The sequence below is a fragment of the Pteropus alecto genome, unplaced genomic scaffold, assembly GCF_000325575.1.
Source record: "Pteropus alecto unplaced genomic scaffold, ASM32557v1 scaffold146, whole genome shotgun sequence".
NCBI classification, from domain to species: Eukaryota; Metazoa; Chordata; class Mammalia; order Chiroptera; family Pteropodidae; genus Pteropus; species Pteropus alecto.
In genome coordinates, this window is record NW_006442107.1 from 13,212,982 (window position 1) to 13,232,182 (window position 19,201).

Sequence of the window (19,201 nt, forward strand, 5' to 3'; positions counted from 1 at the left end):
CACCAGCAACATGGTCCCCTCCTTGTCACCCCAACTTCTCTTAGCGCATGCTAGCCTAAATATTCATCTCTTCAGAAAACCTTGAGCATCTCCACTTCTCTTGCACCCTCTGCAGAGGTCTAACCAGGATTTGCCCAGCTCAAGAGGAGAGTGGAGACCAGTGCATCAGAGTGAAGAAGGCCTGGGCTTGGACGTTAGACTGGGTTGCAAATCCCAGGGCTCTCAAATACCTTCTGTGTTACTTTGGAAAAGTTCCTTAGTGTACGGCCATGCTACCCTGAACAAGCCCGATTCCATCTGATCTCAGAAAGGCAGGGTCGGGCCTGGTTAGTACTTGGATGGGAGACCACCTAGGAAGACCAGGTACTGTAGGTGTAAAAAATAAAGAAAAGTTACTTAGCCTCTCTGAGCCTCAGTTTCCTGGGGATATTAATATACACACAGCTCCCAACAGTGAGGAGTAAATAAGATACAGCCACACACAGCTACATCCCACCCCAAGAATTCTCTTGAGTTGTAAATTCCTTTATAGTACAGACACTACAATGAATATTTCAGGCCCTGAATCCCTCCTCGGCTGCCCTCTCAGTTCTATTCCATTGACAATTCATATCTCGGCTGAAGTAAGCTTGAATTTTACACCAGACAACTTCAAGTCATTTTCTTTTAAGTCCAGTCAGCCGGTGACACTCCCAGAGAATTCCTGTCATGTTGAGGTGTACACACCTCTCTCACTGCTCACAGTCTTTTCCAGGGACCCCAATTAGCTAATGTTCCTATGCCCCTTCTTCTCTCTTTGCCCTTTCTTATTCCCAAGAGCATTCTCAGCGCCACTGTGGATGCTGTTGTCTGCAGCCATCCTCCCCCTGGTTCGTGTAGCCTCAGGCTGCATATTAATTTGATCTTCATATTTTATAAATGTTATCTATTTTTTGAATAGCTAACATATATTTCAAAATTCGAAAAATATGATAAAGTGTGCAATGAAAACTCTTTCTTCCCAGTCCTGTATCCAGCTGCCTATTCCAGCTAGTGTTATGCATTGTTCTTGTTTATCCTGGTCTTTAGCGTGTAGATGTGGGGCACATTAGTGTGAGGCACTTAGCTATCATCCTTTTTCAACAGGAGACCCAGCACCAGGCAGTGTTGTGCCCAGGCTCCCACAGCTGGCCCATGGGATACATCCAGGCCCGGGGATGCTCAGGACCCCACTGAATGAGTAGAGAAAACAGGCCCTTCCAGCCCCACTCTTATCAGTTAGGCTCTTCTCTTCGAGTCGTGAGAGTACCTTTCATTTATGGTGTGCCTGCTCTGGGCTAGACACTGTGTGAAGAGCTCTTTAATTATAATCTCATCTAATTCTCTGAGGTAGGTGTTATTCTTATTTTACAGATGATGAAACAGGCTCAGAGAGGTTAGACCCTTGCCAGGATAATCCAGAGCCAGGGTTCAAATCCAAGTCTGTCTCTTCATCACAGCTGTGCTTTCCATCTCTATACCCTATCTCCCTCGTGAATTCTCTGCCCAGTTGCTTCCCTCTAAACTTTCTCTCATGTCTCCCATCTCCCTTCCCTTTTCCTCACATTTTTTCTCCATGATTCCAATTTTACCTTTAAGAAATGGAATCATCTTTATTGACTTAGGTACCAGTCCTTTTCTTCCCTTCTCTCCTTGATGATCTGGGCCAGAACTGAACTTCTTAAAGGTGAATGAGGGACAAGTTATGAAACGCGTTGCTAATGAGTCCCTAATTCTCCCTGCCTAGTAGCAATTGCTGGTGGTAGGGACAGAAGGGAGAGCATAGAAGGAGCGAGAAACAACCGAAGACCTACTTAGCTTTTATTATTAACAAGGAGAGGAAATTAAATTGAAGCAAATGTAATATTTATTAACATTTTATGCAGCTACATGAAGTTCAAAAACCTTTTGAGCTGCGTCAGCTCTGTTTTCCCCAGTACACTGAACTCTGGAGAAAACTATAATCAAGTTCCTCAGTCAGTGCAAATTGCTTCTCCATCACTCAAAATCGAGGGACAATTTTAACCATTTCTGAAGGACCTGCACTCCTCCAACTGAGGTACGGAGGTTCCTCTTGCCTCCAGAGTCTCCATGTGAACCATCGTTGCCATTATTCCTCTCTCCCTACCTTCTCCTGGGGCCCAGCTCAGGGGGCCGTGGGCATTAGGGTGGCAGGAAATCCAGTGGAGTCAGGAGCTGTCAACCTTGTCTCCCTTCTACTCTTCCTCTCGGGGTCCAAAGAAGGGCCTCAGAAGTAAGGTGACTGTGGTTCACTTTCATTCTGCACAACAGGCAGGGCATGGGCTCCATGAGCAGCCCCCGGGAACTAACTGGGCTGGTACAACACACTTGCCTCACTGCACTCCAGTCCTGCTCAGGGCCCTGGATCCCACTGTTAGGACTTTTTCTTTGGGTTAGACTTAGTTCTGCTTTTTCAATGAAAACTACGTTGGGATAGGAGGTATATGTGTTCCCTAACCTGCTCAACCAATATTTATAGTACATATACCAAGTGCTAGCACTGTGCAAAGGATTAGAGGTGGAGTGATGGAGACAGTGCACAAGTGACCACCTTCCAGACATGATACCAGGTATGTTATGGGTGTCATCTCTAATCCTGGAAATAATTCTGCAAGGTGCAGAATTGCTTTACAGATGAACAATCAGAGACTTGAAGAAGGTAAGTAGCTTGCCCAAAATCACATTGCAAGAAAGTAACGGAGCCCAGATTCAAAATCAGCTGCATTCATCCTCCTTATGAGGTTCCCTGACAAGCAAAAGACCACATGGGGTGCAGGGGCCCAAGGAAAGCCCTGAGGAGGGAAGCAAGTAGCCCACACTGAGTGGGAGAGGACACTTGGGATGAATACTGGAGGGTGAGCAGGGGCTAAAGAGACCCCAAGGGAGGGGGGCATAAAAGACAAAAGGACCCCAGATGTTCTGAAGAACCACAAGATGTCTTAGGTAGATAGAGGAATATGCTAGGGAAGACACAGAGCCTTATTTAAAAATAATGCACTTAGTGAACACCCAGACACTGCCATCATCTCAATTAACCTCCCCAACACCCCTGGATCCTGTTTTACAGATGAGCTTCAGTAGTGTGCGGAAAATCACATGGTATGGCAGAGCTGGGGTTTGAACCCGGCTCCCCTGATGGAAGATTCCATGCTTGTAATCATTGTATTTTATTGGAATAGGTTACCTATTCATGGCACAAGCATAACACCTCTTCGCTCAGAAGCCTCTTCACTGACTATTTTCAAGCCTCAAAGAAAGACACAGTCTAACCACAGGACAGAATAGTGAAGATATGACTGTCCTAGAAATACTTAGACCTCTCTGACTATTTCCTCCTTGCAAAGTGAGCAGGTATACTGGGTCTCAAAGATTCGGCCCAGCTCCAACTTGCCTGGAGTTCTCTGTTAAGCGATGAGGAGGGGTAGTGGATGGGAGAGAAGACACCGTGAATGTCCTTAGCCTAGCTCTTGAGATGAGAGTCACCTGAATTAGCAGTGTTTTACTCACCACTTTATTCTGTTTTCGATTCTGGGCAGAAGACACTTATTGAGTGACCTGAAAAGGCCTTTGGTCTCAAGCAGGCAACCCCTTTAATCAAGAACTATTTGAGAGCATTTGTGCCTTCAGCACTGAACTCAATGCCTGGCACATAGTAGGTGCCCAATAATGTTTGCCGAATGAATAAGATGCACAGAGTAGGGGGAATGAATGCTTCCTGTGGGTCCTTTCTTAAGCACATCAGGCCTGGCACACTCTCAGCAAAGCTCCTCTGCCCCACTTTGCGTTAATTCTGACCAGGGATCAGAAGTCGGATGGTTCTGGTCTTCTTAGTATCCCAAGCTTTCTTGGATGACAGGCGTTTGGGACAGGGTCCCATTAGGGCCCTCAAAGATGGCTATGGACACAGATTCTCATGTTATTCCGGGTTTCTGTTCATTCAAATTTTGCCTGTCTGCTCCAGGGGGTGCTAGCTCAAACTGAGCACCTCTCTTCTGATCTACTGCCCACAGAACGGGGACCCCTCCACTGGACCCATGTTCTCCCTTGTTCTGCGCTCTCTGTATGTGGCTTCCTCCCTAGCTGAAGGCCCTGAGGACAAGAAGTGAATTGTCTCCTTTTCCGGTCACTCTCCTGGCACTGGGCTGGGTCAAAGAGGGTACTGGGAACACAGTAGAAGACTAAGGATTTAAATGGAACGTGCCGATCGTCAATGGATGCTGAAACTAGTGAGTAAAAGGTAGATGAGAAACAATATTTACATAGTCTCAAAGCATCCCCTGAATCCCCACAAGATACTTATAAATTACAAAGGGAAAGTTAGTAATTTTACAGTGGAGAAACTGGCAGACATCACCTTGATCAGGTGATCAAAGTTAACATCACTTGGAATGAAAGACATAGCTATCATGGGCCTCCTGGTATGATTTACTGAGGACATAGCATCGCTTATTCTTGCCAAAAAAGCATAGCCTGAATTTAATCAGAAGAAAACAGACAAACCTAAATTAGGGATTATTTTACAAAATAAACAGTTTGTACTCACCTAAAGATACATGACAACTAAATGCAACTTATAATCGTAGATTGGAACCTGGGCTAGAACTTATTTTTCTTTTGTTAAAAAGGATATTTGAAGAAAGGAAACTTAAAAAAGGAAAGTTAAAAAGAAAACCTGGCAACATTTAAATAAGGTCTGTAGATTAGGTAAGGAAACCATATCGATGTTAAGTTTCTGATTTTGGTCATTGTGCTGTAAGAGAATATGTAAGAGAACATCCTTGTTTTTAGGAAATATATTTGAAGTATTAGGAGGAAGGAGAGTATTATGTCTGCAATTTACTCTCAAATATTTCAGAGAAGCAATAAGTGTTTATATAAGTGTGAGAACACGTGAATGATAAAGCAAATGAATTACAAGGTGAACTCCTGAGGAATATGGGTAAAGAGTATATAGGAATTCTTTATATTATTTCCAAACTTTTCTGTAAGTCTGACTTCAAAATAAAATGTTTGAAAAAAAAATGTGGCCAGTTAGCTGGGTCAGCGTGGGGAGAGCTGTCAGTTACTTAGACCACGCATTGCAGGACAGGGCATCCCTCCCCCATCTCCTTCCATGGAAACGTGCTGGGAGCCTAAAAAGAGATGCGTCCCCCCCGCCACCCCCCACCCCCCGGAACACAGACATGAGAACTGGGTGTTATGGGCAGCATGAAGAGGCCATGGTCATTTCTGCCTGCAGCCAGTTAAGGAAACGCTGCTCTGCCCTGGCCCCTGGGGTGCCTGTCTCCACTCCCACAACTGGAGCAGCCTGACTAGCAAAAGAAAATGACATCCTCCTCAGTTCTGAAGAGAGAAGGGAAAGATCTGAAACTACTGGAGGTGGAGAGTGGACTTGGACGGGGACAGGAAGAAGGAAGGGTGGTGAGTGACACACAGGACTCCTCATGGAGGCAAGCAGACCACAGCTCTTGGCTCTGTCTGCTCCTGGAGAGACAGGGCTGTTGAGGCAGAGGTGGTCAGGACCCTGCACAGGGGACGAGGTGATGGCTCTGACAGAGTTTCAGCTCCTGTGAAGGCAGCCCAGGCTGGGGGAAGAAAGAGGTAAACGACACTCTGAAACTGGGGTAAAGGTGCAGTGAGGTGCCCTGCTGGAGGCCGAGGGAATTGGGAGCACTGCCTGAGGCGGCGACATGCAACGGTAGGCGGCAAGTGTTGGGGGCTGGCCGGCAGAGCTTTGCCTGGTTGTCATGGAATCCCCAGCTCTCCATGCTGCAGAGGGGGGGGTCCCACTGCCCTTTGCCAGGCTTCAGATTAATTATGAAAGCACCTGATGTGCATAAAGTGCTTTGCAGTTGTTTACCCAGCAGGTGCCCGAGCCATCTTTCATTGGCCCCCTATGTTGACTGTGAGCCAGGCAAGTCAGGTGTGCCTACGTGCACTATCTACATTTTCCAGACAGAGGTACTGAGTTTGCACTTGTGAAGGGACTTGAACAATGTCACACAGCTATGATGCCAGAGCAAGCACTTGACCTAAGTCTCTGATGGAGAACTAGGTAAATGAATTATAAGGTGAACTCTTGAGGAATATGCAACTGTTGCTGAGTAGTGGAATCAATGCGGGTCTCTCTCTACTGGGTCCTGCTGCCCCTCCCAAGTCTATACATCAGCCGAGTACTAATTCAGGCTTGTCCTAGTACTAGCTCACTCCCCGGGGCTCCCTGTCTCCTCCATGCCTTTGACACATTGTTCTGTCGGAAGAAGGCTTCCTTCCTTGCCTTTGCCCAGCTCAATTGTTCCATCTTCTGGGAAAATTCTGATTGAAGTCCTCCTCCCAGGGCTGCTATTCAGGCCTCCGTGGCCGCACTGACCTCCAGGAACTCTAAATGCGACTCGACATCGTTCCTGTGGGCTGCTAGGGTCAGGAACTACGGCAGTGGACTTTGCCCAGTAAGTAGCGAACAGTCAAAAATGCTTCAGATTTTACTGAACTTTTTGGATTACAGATTCCTTTGAGAATCTGATGAAAGCTCTGAGTCCTCCGGTCCAAGTGAGGAGGGAGGTGAGACAAGTGATGAGACAGGGCTACATACAGGGCAGCTCTCTATCCAGACCGATGCTTTGGGAAGGGATTTCACATCTTGGGGAAGGAAGTTTTCTGATAGACCCTCATTCCAACGCCTCCGCCTGGAGAGGACAGTAGAGGCCGCTGGGGCTCCTGGCCTCATTTCTCTGCTTGAAGGTTCTTCTGAAACTCCGCTGGGAAATTTTGGGGATGCACCCATAGCCAGGCCCCCCTTTCTGCTGTGGGTACACATGCTATTCCTCCCACCTGGTAAGAAGCAAGCGAAGAGTCATGGAGAAGTTCTTTTGGGGTCACTGTTCTCAAGTCTCTTCTCAGATTCATTGCTACTCAACTATTTTTTTTCCCCAGTACAGTAAATTTCCTTCTATTATTCTCCAAGTTGATATAGTAAGCTGTGTCATTTTGAGAAGAAATACATAATGGTATGTTAGAGGAATCATGGATCTCTTTCATGCTTAGAAAAAATTTATTACAATGTAAGGAAGTCTGAATAGCATGAATTTATTATAATGATTTAGCACTTCTGCACTTGAGTTAAGAATGCCCCTCCATAAATAACTGTCCCTGGAAAACAGAGCAAATTTACACAGTTTACCATTTCCCAATGTTATATAAATCCAACAAGCTTAAATCACCTCCAGCTAGGGGCAGAACACCGAAACCCGGGACTGTGAAGTTCATCCTACCTCAACTGGCAGTGACAAGTAGGAGAGCCAGCCTCCCCTTCTGCCAGCTCCCTCACCTCAGCACTAGACCAGCCCGCCTCAGAACTCAAAGGGGCTGAAATATGGGGAAGAAAAGGATGAGCGAGGGAAAATCAGTTTATACCTACAGAACAGGTGAAGCACAGCTGGCCTTGGGCATCCTGGCTGAAGTCGGGCCATAGTCTGTGTGGTGGTGCCAACAAGGTATCAGCCGAGGCCGCCCAGCTGTGGACTGTGGAGCGCGGAGAGGCCAGTGCTGATGCCCTGTCCAGATCTCAAACAGGGCTTGGCTTAGCCAACCACCTCTGGGACTTTCTCACAAACTCCAATACTGCTCTCTCCTCCTGGACCTTCTGGTTCCTCCACGTTCCAAGAAGCCTTGGCTCTGGCTCCCCTGGATACCCCGCCTAGCCCTACCTTCAAGGATATTTTAGCCTTGTCATTCTTGCTTTCCTTTGGGCTAGTTTGCAGCATTCTAGGCACCAAACTTTTAAAGTAGGAATTATCACCTCCATTTCTACAAAAATTTTATAAATTATTATATCTGAGGCTTCGAGAGTATAAGTAACTTGCCTAAATGTAGAGAGCTCACAAGTGGTAAGGCCGGGTTGATTCCAAGGTCAGTATATGTTAAATCTGGACGCATAACATTCTAATAGGGAAGACAATCAGCACACACACACACACACACACACACGCACACACACACACAGAGCACAGTTTGAGGTGGGCTATAACAGAGGCTCTACAGAGTATTGTTGAAGCCAAGAAAAGAGAGTCTGTAGTGATGTCCGGGAAGATCAGGAAAACAAGGAAGCAGATTAATCTAAAAAAGAAACATGGAAAAGTCGCACAGGCAGGAAAGAGCAGCGCGTCTTTGGAAGACGGCCAGTCACCGTGAGCTGCGAGGGGAGCGGAGCGAAGGGAGAGCTGGTAACATGTTGAATCCGAGTAGCTGCAACAATAGCGAAAGGGAGGATTTTCGAGGAGAGTGAGAAGTGTCCATGAATCCTCATACTCTGCTGGTGGGGATGTAAAATGGTAAAGCTGCTTTGGAAAACAGTCTAGCAGTTCCTCAAAAAGTTAAACATAGAGATACCACTTGACCACCCCTAGGGAAATACTAAGAGAAGCGAAAACATTTTCATGACCACCCGGTTTTCCTCTAAGGGAAAGTCTGGTAAAGTGCTGAAGCTTATCCTCGGCTTCAAGAAGCCAATCAGACGAGACTGTCTCCGTAAAGGTACTGACCTAGGCCATTCCTATTGGACTCCCAAACCAAGCCACTGATTTTACTAATGTACCTACCACTGGCCTCCAGCCAACTGAAGGTAGGCCTCACCCTCGTTTTGGCCACTGTCTTTTTGGAAGAGGCCTTAAGCAGGGTTATGACAACCTTTATTACCTGAAGACAGTCACGTCCATTATGCTACCTGGCCTGGAGAGTGTGTCTTTTTCTTAGGAGTAGTGCTTTAGATAGTTCTTCCCATGGCCTCCATGTCCATGGACAGAAAGAAGTCCAGATGGTGGCAATCACTCCTTGAGAGTTATGGACTTACAAAGGCCCCAAGGAGTGGACATGTTGCATTTTTGCTCACCTTGGCCCAAGTGGTCTGCGAGAGCTCGATTCTGAGAGATGGTGGTGGAATGTCCAGTCCTAGTTGAGATTCTTAAAAGCGTTCATCTTGGAATACCAGTCCACGGTAGTGAAGTGCTGTAGTGGGGAGGGTACCAGCTTGGCAGCCAGACCTGTCACTGACAGGATGTGGGGGCTCAGAAAGTCACTTTTCTCTGAACTTTCTTCATCTGTAAAGTTAAAGTGATGACTTATATGGGCTCTAAGGTCCAATGCTGCCATAGAATTCTGTGACTCTGGAAGTTGATGGGATCATGGCGGGGGTGGGGTGGGGGTAGACAAGGCCTTGGGCATTTTCTGGGTGCCTACTCAATGCTGAGTGTGTGTGGGGGGGATGGAGGTGGTCAAGGGTGGGGAGAATAGCTGTGAAGCTGAAGCCTGAGAGGTTAGAAGGTCCCACTTCTAAATGGAACAATGGAACCCTAGGTGCTTGAGAACGACTCGCCTTGAACATCAACTTTGAGAAACCATGTAACTGGTAATTAATTTATGAAACTGTTCTCTGTCAGGTCATTCTTCCTCTGAGGACTAGGGTGTCACCCTTACCCCACTGATCTCCAGCTTTGTTCCTAAACTCAAGGATAACCATGTGACAATTGAGGCAAACTTTACTTATCTCACTTCCAGTTTGGGAGATGGCTGGGTGATGATTCTATTCTTGCCACCTCCGCCTCTGAGGAGCAGTTGCAGTCTCCTTGTTCAGGTGAATGTGCCAGACTGGCTTGGGGAGCAGGGGTCAGGATAGGGTCTCTGGCATCTTAGCTGAATCCACAGGTATGATCTTAGAATGTCAGGCACTCAAGCCCTCCCCTACATTCTCCAGCACCTAAAGCCAACTGGGCAGGGCCATCTTTCCTGACTCAAAGTACTGAGATATTTCATCCCTGCTGAGAAGTTTTGGGGACAGGCACATGAAAGGGACTCAGGAGTGTGCATAGATTGAATCTTTCATTCCAGCAACTGCACAACCTAGAAGAGGCTTGGTGTCCAGAGGCTGGATGGGAGCGAGCTTGAGTTAACCAGGAAAACCTATTAGGATGTGGCAAACCATTTCTTTTCTTTCAGTTGACCACATGCTTTTGTTTTACCAAGCACTAAAGAAAATAACATTTTGATAATCTGGGGCTCTGCTCTTGCTTTCAAGCTGTGCCTCACTGATCTAATGAGGATGTTCAAAGGACAATTCAATATTAAAACCACATTGGGAAAATAGTCATGGAGATAATTTATTAACTTAAAATCTCACACATATTATAAACAATTGCCCACATTGAAGATAATGTACACTGAGGTGGGGACGAAGCGTAAGCTTGGAGAAGTCTGCCATAGCCTCCATCTCCCTAAAGACTGCAGACTTCATCTGGCTCTGCTCCTTTAAGCCTGTCCCCTCCTCAGAGTCCCTGACCAGCAAATCTCTCATATGAACTATAGTGCTGGAAGCAGAGCCAAGTAAAAAAGAGTGGCTCCGAAGGAAGAGTCCCTCCCTTCTCATGATTTGGTGTATTCTAGATCTAAAGTTCCCATCATGGGGGTCCGGTTTGGAGAAACACAAGTGTACCTCCTGGAAGGGTGACTACTGGCAAAAGCTTCTCCTTGATTAGCTTTGGTTTTATAAATCAAGCACTTTGGGCCCTATTTAGGGAGCTTCAATGGATATACTTTGTCCTTTTTCATTTTGCAAACATTGATTGGTTTTTATCCCACAGAATGGTGGGTAGCAGGGTGGGCAACATTGTAGCACTACCTGCAGCACCCCCAAAGTGTCCGGCCTTGCTTTGGAGAAATGGCTGGAGGCTGGGCAAGCAAATCCCAACCAGTCACTGTTGGGAGCACTTCCCAGGGAGGAGAGACAGATTCCTTTGTGCCAGACCCTGTCTCTTGGTAGGTTAGTCTGCAACGAGGTTCAGCCTCCAGGCTCTATAACCACCCTTTCACATACACACATATGTATATGTGATGTGTGTGTATCGCAGCAGGACACAGATTAAAATGTTAACATATAATGTTCAATTCATAAAGAAGACATTAGATTAGACACAAATTCACATCCTATTGACACTCAGGAAATGCCTACAGGATAGAGAAAGACAAATGGTGAAGGAATGTGGCATATGAAAAATATGTTGATTGACGCTCTGCTGAAAATCCATCTTTGCTCTTCCAAATTGCTCATTCATGGGAGGTAAAGCAGCAATTAAATTTCATTCGGTGGCATGTGACCCTCCAAAAGCCTTTGGTTTCGATTCTGTTTATGATTTTTCTAAAGGTAAACAAACTTCTTAAAGAAATCATAATTCTTTTCTTGGTCCTCCTGGCCTCCTCTTACTCTGAAGGGCAGTAAAGGACATTGGTGTGGGCAAGTGTGGTTATGGATGATCTCAGGGTTTGGGTGCGTTTAGGTGGTCATGACACATGGAGCAAGGAAAATATAGTTCTGGGAACCTAACTTTAACTGAGAAAATGGCCATCCATTTTTGCCACAGCAAAGAAAACTTCATTTTCCAAAGCTTTCTGAAATGAGATGAAACTGATTTTGTTAATCTCATGCGGGTGAACTTTAAAAGGATATTGTAACCTACAATGATTTCTCAACTTTTCAAGTGAATGACTACAACTAGTTAGTCTTGACCTTTTCCTTACCGCAGATGAAGAAAATGGTATTGGTAGTCTCCATTCTTCTCTCCCTCAAAGAGCAAAAAGACACAAGTGAAGGAAGGTTGAGTGGAGGTGACAGGGCCTCAGCCTGAACAGACAATGAGATTTAGATCTATCCAGACAAGGAAGCTGCTCAGCAAGGCTTCTGTAGGCTGAAATAATCTAGTTTTGATAAAGAATTCAGGGAGGCCATGTAGGTTCACTAAGGCAGGCTGCCCTGAGTGGTATGACCTTGGCTACCAACACTGATTGACAAAGATTCTTGGTCCCAGTTCAAGCTTAGGGTTGGTGAAAGGGAGAGAATAAAAGCAACACCTTCTAGATCAAATAAAGTCACCAAGTAATACATATCTGAGGACTCATCTTCCCCTTGCTGCCAATGACTGGAAAGTTTTAAACTCACTCGTTCTACAAGGTTCATCATATTCCCCATCAGCCTGAGAGGCCACTTCAGCCCACTGTGAGCTGAAGGACCCATCTCAAGAGCTCTGTTGAACAGGAGAACAGAGAGAGAAAGAGGTCTCAAGTGTACTTCTTCTACAGGCTTTCTCTGGGTCAAAGTGAGGCCCCGTGGGAAATGGGGGGAGACTCTGCTTGGGGTGGTGGAGCATAATCTGGCAAGTAGATACGGTTCCTTGGGGCCATGGGACAGTATCCTTGGGAAGAGCATATGCAGGGCTTGGTCAATCCAGCGAAAGCCTATCAGTCTGCAGCAGCTGATGCTACTCTCCCTCTTTCGGCATCTTCCCAAGATATAACCATGGGAAGTTCACAGAGTGAATAGAATAGGCACTTAGGTCAACAAAAAATACTGAGATTATTCTTATTTATCCTGGGAAATTGGCAGATGGCAGGAGATGCGTTTCAGGATTCTGCCTCCACAAAGGCAGTCATTTTCTTGGGGCATTCCATGCTGGTTTCTAAGCACTGGGTGGGTCCCTCTCTCTAGCCCACTGAGCTCTTTTGGTTATGGGATGAGCAGCTGCCAGGCTTATAACTACTGAGCCTGATTCACACTTGGTCCTCTGTGTTGCTTGTGATATTAGGGGCACTAACGCCAACTGTGGAATTAAATGACAACACTTAGAGGTAGGTGGTGAGAGAACAGAGTTAAGAGGTAAAAAGGTCTATCTTTCTGAAATTGTCTATGTTATAAGGGGTTAGTTTTAAATTAGAGGGATCTTTCAGTCGATAAGTTTTTCTTGTGTACAGAAAAGCCAACATTTTCAAGAAAAATACTGAAAAGGAAACATTCTTGAAATGAGGCTGAATACGCAAATGGCCTGTGCCATGCAGAAAGTATCCTATGTTGATTTTCTCTTCTCTGCTTGGCATAGAAAAGATACTGCCCTCCACCCCCATTCTCCCTTAATGTGTTATCTACTGATTGGTCTCATCAAAAACACCCTGGGTTGTTAGAATGATTTCTATATTCAATACATAACAAGATGCTAGTGAAATAGGTCCCTGTGAAAGGAGAGACACAATTACTTGCAATCAAATAATTTAAAAATCTCAGATCATTATATAAAGAAACCCACAAATTTCTGATGAAAATTTTGTAGCAAGTGCTTTGATGTCAAATGAAAAAGATATCTTCCAGAATTTGATTCTCCTCCAGGTCTTCAGGGGTCCTGCCTGCCCCCATCTTGTTCCGGGTCAGTTTTAGAGGGCTGAGTTGGCAAGTACTGTGGTTCCAGGCCCCAGTTTCTCTGGAGGGATGGGGCTGAGGTTTGGGAGCAGACTTTGGGCTCAAAGATTGAACCAAATCCAACAGAGATGTCTCATACCTGAAACACATAACCCAGATAGAAATCAGACTAGTAGAACATTAGAATCCAAGAAGCTCATAGAGATGGGCTGCCCAGGGCAAGAATCAGATCACAGAGGGCCTTCTAGGGGACTGTAAGCTCTTCTCTTCTGCTGACTTATAACATTTTTTTTTTAATTAGAAACATTTTTTTTTTAAACTTATTGGGATATTAGTTAATAACATCATATAAATTTCAGGTATATAACTTTATTATACGACATCTGTATACTTAATTGTGTGCTCTCCACCTGAAGTCTAGTCTCCTTCTGTCACCATATCTGGCCTCTTTACCCTCTTTGTCCTACCCCTGCTCCCCTTCCATTCTGATACCCATCTTCAGTTTTGCCCCCCACTCCTCCAACTTCCACCCCTGAACCACGGATGCTGCCGTTTCCCCTTAAGAACAGGATCTCTGAAGGTGGGGCGTCGCCTCCCATGAGCTCACGGTGTGCACCCGGGGCCTGGCGCACCTAGGGGCCTGGGTCACCCGGGGCCTGGCTCACCCGGGGGCCCGGCGCACCTGGGGTATGGTCCGTGGCTCCACCTGGGGCACGAACCCAGGACCTTCTGCGTGGAAAGCAGACGTGCTAACCACTACTCCATGGAGCCACCCTGCTAAGTTTTTAATTGGATTGTTTTTGTTGTTGTTGAGTTGTATGAGTTCTTTATATATCTTGGATATTAGCCCCTTATCGGAGGTATTGTTTACAATATCTTCTCCCATTTGGTTGGTTGCCTTTTTGTTTTGTTGATAGTTTCTTTTGCTGTGCAGAAGCATTTTTTTTTTTTTTTTTTTTTTAGGCGAGGCAACCCTTGGTTGACCTCACAGATTGCAAGGACCTTGTCAGTTTACAATCCCTTATTTTTTTTATTTTTTACGCCTACAGCACCTGGTCTTCCTAGGTGGTCCCCCATCCAAGTACTAACCAGGCCAGACCCTGCTTAGCTTCTGAGATCAGATAGATTGGGCTTGTTCAGGGGAGCATGGCTGTAGACAGCAGAAGCTTTTTAATTAGATGTAGTTGTAGTCCCATTCAGGTATTTTTGGTTTTACTTCTCTTGCATTTGGGGGCTTGGATAACTATACTTTACCCTACTAGATATGAACTGAAACATCACTACTTCAGAAAGGCCTTCTTTAACCCCACTATCTAAATTAGATTGACCCAGTTATTTTTCTTCTCATAATAATCTGCTCTTTGACTTCAAAACATTTACCACAATTTGTAATTATTTATTTGTATGTGTTTGTTTGTTTAATATTTGTCTCCTTCATTATACTGGAAGCAATATAAGAGCAAGAACCACTGTATCTTTGATGTCAAGTACTCAATAAATAATGAATGAAACAACCCTGTTACAATTATTTTATTAAAAACCTTTACATTGTCCAAATAATATAAGAATGTTTCATTATAAAAATTCAAATACATAGAATTATACAAAGAAAAGTTAGACCCCTCTCAACACTCTATCCTCCACCCAAATGCAAATCCCATTATCCTTTCCAGAAACTACTGTTATCGGTTTGGTATATATGCTTCTAAACCTTTTTTGGTATAATTACACGCATGTATGTGCATATACAAATAAACATACATAGACCCACATGTATTTAAGAACTGAAATTGAGCTATGCTTATGTACTGATCTGTGATCTGCTTTTTCACTTACCAGAATGTTTTGGAGATTGTTCCACAACAGTGCATATAGATCTACCTAATTCCTGTAAACTGCGGTAGTGTTCTATTTTATAGATGTGCCATTGCTAATTTAAAAGAATCTCCATAGCTTTTATTATCTTACTCTAGCTAAATTTTGTATTTAGCATTCCTGTTTTGTTACCTTAAGGGAAAAAAAAAATCAGTGTTTGGTCTTTAGTGTTGACTTAAGGACAATTTGCTTGAAAACACTTCCTTTACAGTATGCTTTTTTAAAAAACTTCCTTTCTACTACATTCGCACAGATAATGTCAATGTAACTTGCTTCAATGAACAGAAATAAAATGGGAAGATACAGAGAAGGTTTTACAAAATATCAGATAAAATAGTTCAAATTAGGTTTGCTTCTACCATGTCATAAACTAGCCAGGTTCATAAAGATCTAGTATCTACCTTCCTTTCTGCGATATTGACTTCAGATATGTATCAAGGATCAACATGTGATAAATACTTTTTTCTTATATTCATGTCAACTAGTTCCTGCAGTCTAAAAGCAAGGTGTGGAGAGCTCAGGCATCATTCTGGCCCAGGGACTGGAGAAATTAAGAGTTCCTACAGGTTCTCTTTTGTCTTAATGCTGTTTGTTCTACAGAGCCAGTTAAACTGAAATTCTGTTGGCTCAAAAGTTTAACTACTATCTCTCTGCCAACTTTGTGGTTCTAACCTCTAGATCTACAAAGTCATTATCATTTATTATGGTGGGACTTTAAAAAGTGGATCCAGTTGATAAAATTGTTACTCTGCTAAATCATTATCACTTGAATGAAACGATGACTAGACATTTTCAGAAAAACAGAACAATTCAATGGGCTAAATTTACATGGATATATACTTCCAACAGATGACCATCTTATTTTACCTATTTTAAATGGCGTGGCTTTTCAGACCAGTGAGAAACCGGTAATAACAAAGTGAATAACTATAGAAGAATTTGGGAATCTCCACTTCTTGAGACTGAATTGTTATTTAAGGAGAATAACATCTTAGTCATCCTTATGGTGCTAATCATAACTGTACTGTATTTCAGGTAATAGCCTCAAGTTAATATTAATAAAAAAAAAACACATTCAAGGTAGTGGTAAGAGTTCAGACTCTGAAGCCAGAGGCTATATTTAAATCCTGGTTCTACCAATTTCTACCTATGTGATCTTGGGCAAGGTGCTTAATTTTTCTAAGCTTTAGTTGCTTTATCTGTAAAATGGGGATTGAAAACAATGTCTTTCTGAAGAATTATGATAATATATATAAAGTGAGCAGTACTATACCTGGCATATAATAAGTAAATGGAAGCTATTACTATTATTATTTTTAAATTGTTGTTAGAAAGCAGGATGTAGGCAGAGAAAGGGAGTTTTGATAGAAAGATCAGAAAGAATTCTGGATAAATGTGCCATTAAAGCCGCCATAAACAACTACTACAGAAATGAATGCAGATTGAAATGATTAAAGACAAATCAAAGGTAGAACCAACTGAAATGAACCTGAAAAGTCATTTGTATGGGAAATTTTTCTGCATGGACAAAAGTGCTATATAACCAAAGTCAAAAGGCAAAGATAAACTGGGAGAAATATTTGTGACATATTACAAAAAGGGCTGCTTTTTTCCCATATGTAAAGAGCAATTACAAGTCAAAAATAAAAAGACTAACAAAAGACTAACAGATCAGTGGAAAAATGGACAAAAGACACAATAATAGCTTGTAGAAAATAAAATGAATCAAATATAAAACTTTACTCATAGTAAGAAATGCTAATTATACTACAAGATATCATTTTTACCTTTCAGTCTGGCAAATAACTTTTGGATTACGCTCTTGAAGGTGTAATAAAATAGGCACTTTAAATTACTGTAAGTGGAAATGTAGGTTGTATAACCTCTATTGAAGCAATTTAGCAATGTCTATCAAAATTTATAATGAACTTATCTGTGACCCACGACTGCAAATCCTAAGATTTATTCTATAGATATCTTCACACATGTGCAAATGACGTGTATAGGAATATTTATTGCAGCATTATTTGCAATCACAAAGGATTGGAAATAACCCAAATATCCACTCACTAGTGAACTAGTAAAATGCTTTATGGAATGAAACAGTTCTATAGTACACACATTCATATACAAAGCCGAGATTGTGTATGTATAATTATTCCTGCAAGGACACACAAGACACTGGTAGTGGTTATCTCTAAGGAAGGTACTTAGCTGGCTGGGAGGGAGACTGGGGTGTGAGAAAGCCTTACTTTTCACTAAATATCCCTATGAATTTATACTTCCTGAATAACTATCAATCATTATATGAATGATAATTATAAGAACAATGTAGTTCAGGTCTTTGTCTCTGACAAGTGAATATTTAACCTGACTGGACCTGGGATACCTTAATTGGGTTCCTCCTGTAGCCTGTGTGGCCTAGCATTTTACCTAGGAAAACAATATGAAGAAATGATTTAGAGTAGTGGTCTCTAACCTTTTTGGCACCAGAGACCAGTGTTCCTCCGAGTATCGAATGCCTGATGATCTGAGGTAGTGGTAAGGTGGTGAGCAGCTGCAAATACAGATAAAGCTTTACTTGCTTGCTGACCACTTACCTACTGCTGTGTGGTCCGGTTCCTAAGAGGCCACAGACCGGTACTGGTCCACAGCCCAGGGGTTGGGGACCCCTGAGTTAGAAGAAAGCAGAAACACTGCCTTTTATGGAGATTCCTAGGTTAGGAATAAATAAAATCAAATCTCCAAGAGTGGTGATGTGGGCTTATAATCTTTATCTGTAATTTTGAAATCTTAAAGAGTACTGAAAATTAAAAGTTTTTGCATAAACTTTTTGGTAGCAACGTATGACCTAACCCAAACTTATTTGGTCACAAAAATCTTTCCTGGGCAGAAAACAGTAACAGTTATTTATTATTTATTCCATTTGATGTGAATAATCATATATTATGCTATGCCACATATGACCTATGTACTATGTGACCTTAAAAAAATTGTGAATTGTGTAATACAATTGGATCCAAGAGTTTTGGATGAGGGACTGTGGACCTGTATCATTTTCTCTCTTGATTAGTTCTGAGTTAAGTCTTCACACAAAGGTATTATCATTAACAGAAACAGACTTCTGAAAGTTACCCAATCTTCTTCAACAATACCCACCATTCAAGATTCATAAGCTATCTACTCTTGGCTTTTATTGTTGTTATTTGGGAGTTTGGGTAAAAGACTATCACTATGCAAGCAATGTACATGATTTCAGAGATTCTGATACAGAAAGCAAATTTGGGCAAATATGATAATTTGTACAACTTAATGAAATTATTTAAGGAGAATTTCTTTTCTTTCTGTCATTGCAGCAGGAGCTATACACAGATCAAAAAAAATTACTGCCTCTCCTCCTCATGCCTGCACTTTAAGTATTAGAAAACTTAAGATATCGTAATTATTTTCTAACATCTTAATTATTTTGTGAAAGCACAATGTTAGATAATGGCCATTTAATATAAAATGTTCTCTTTTCTATGGAATTGTGACTTCCTACTAATTATGAATTAAAGCCTAATTTAGTATGGCTGGAAGCCAGAACGACAAATGAAATTCATAGATCCCAACATTGGTTATACTGCGAGAAAAGCACTGTTAGACAGCTTGGAGTCAAGGAATGTTACCTGCAAGGCTCTAGCAGTAAAAGCAGCAAGCTGACTGCCAGAGCACATAATGCAGAAACTAAAACCAAGAGGAAGTGCTTGCTTCGTAAATTATACCAAGCTAAAGTGATGCTAGGTTACCCTGTTTATTAGCATGCACTTTAGAAAGTTCAGAGCACGTATGGATAAGCATTCATTCCATTTTATGCTACACATTATTGAAAACACATTCTCTAACATAAATAATTCATCAATGTGTTGTTTGAAATTTAAGGTTACAAAACTGAACAGTAGTGTTCTGTTTGTACTTTTGAAGAGAAAGACAATATGGATAGATGGACTTTATAACCTTTATATGAACCTATTAGGGAGAACAACCCAACAGAAAAGAACAATTACTGCCTGCTGA

At 42.9% G+C, this 19,201-nt stretch overlaps 1 protein-coding gene, 1 non-coding gene and 2 pseudogenes across 4 annotated transcripts in view; 1 reads left to right on the forward strand and 3 right to left on the reverse strand.

Annotated features, from left to right (window-relative positions):
• Nucleotides 1-259: 259 nt before the first annotated feature.
• LOC112469450 lies at nt 260-375 on the forward strand (annotated as a pseudogene).
• Nucleotides 376-10,165: 9,790 nt separating this feature from the next.
• Nucleotides 10,166-19,201, reverse strand: part of KIAA1328 (KIAA1328 ortholog) — a 228,696-nt gene continuing 219,660 nt past the window's right edge. For all 3 annotated transcript variants that reach the window (XM_025038649.1, XM_025038648.1, XM_025038652.1), the window contains one exon: nt 10,166-13,409. In XM_025038649.1, coding sequence (XP_024894417.1) covers nt 13,199-13,409 — 211 coding nt within the window. In that variant the 3' untranslated portion in view covers nt 10,166-13,198. The remainder of the gene's footprint in view (nt 13,410-19,201) is intronic.
• TRNAG-UCC lies at nt 13,968-14,041 on the reverse strand. Its single transcript has one exon. It is a non-coding gene; the product is annotated as a tRNA-Gly (tRNA).
• LOC112469405 lies at nt 14,311-14,428 on the reverse strand (annotated as a pseudogene).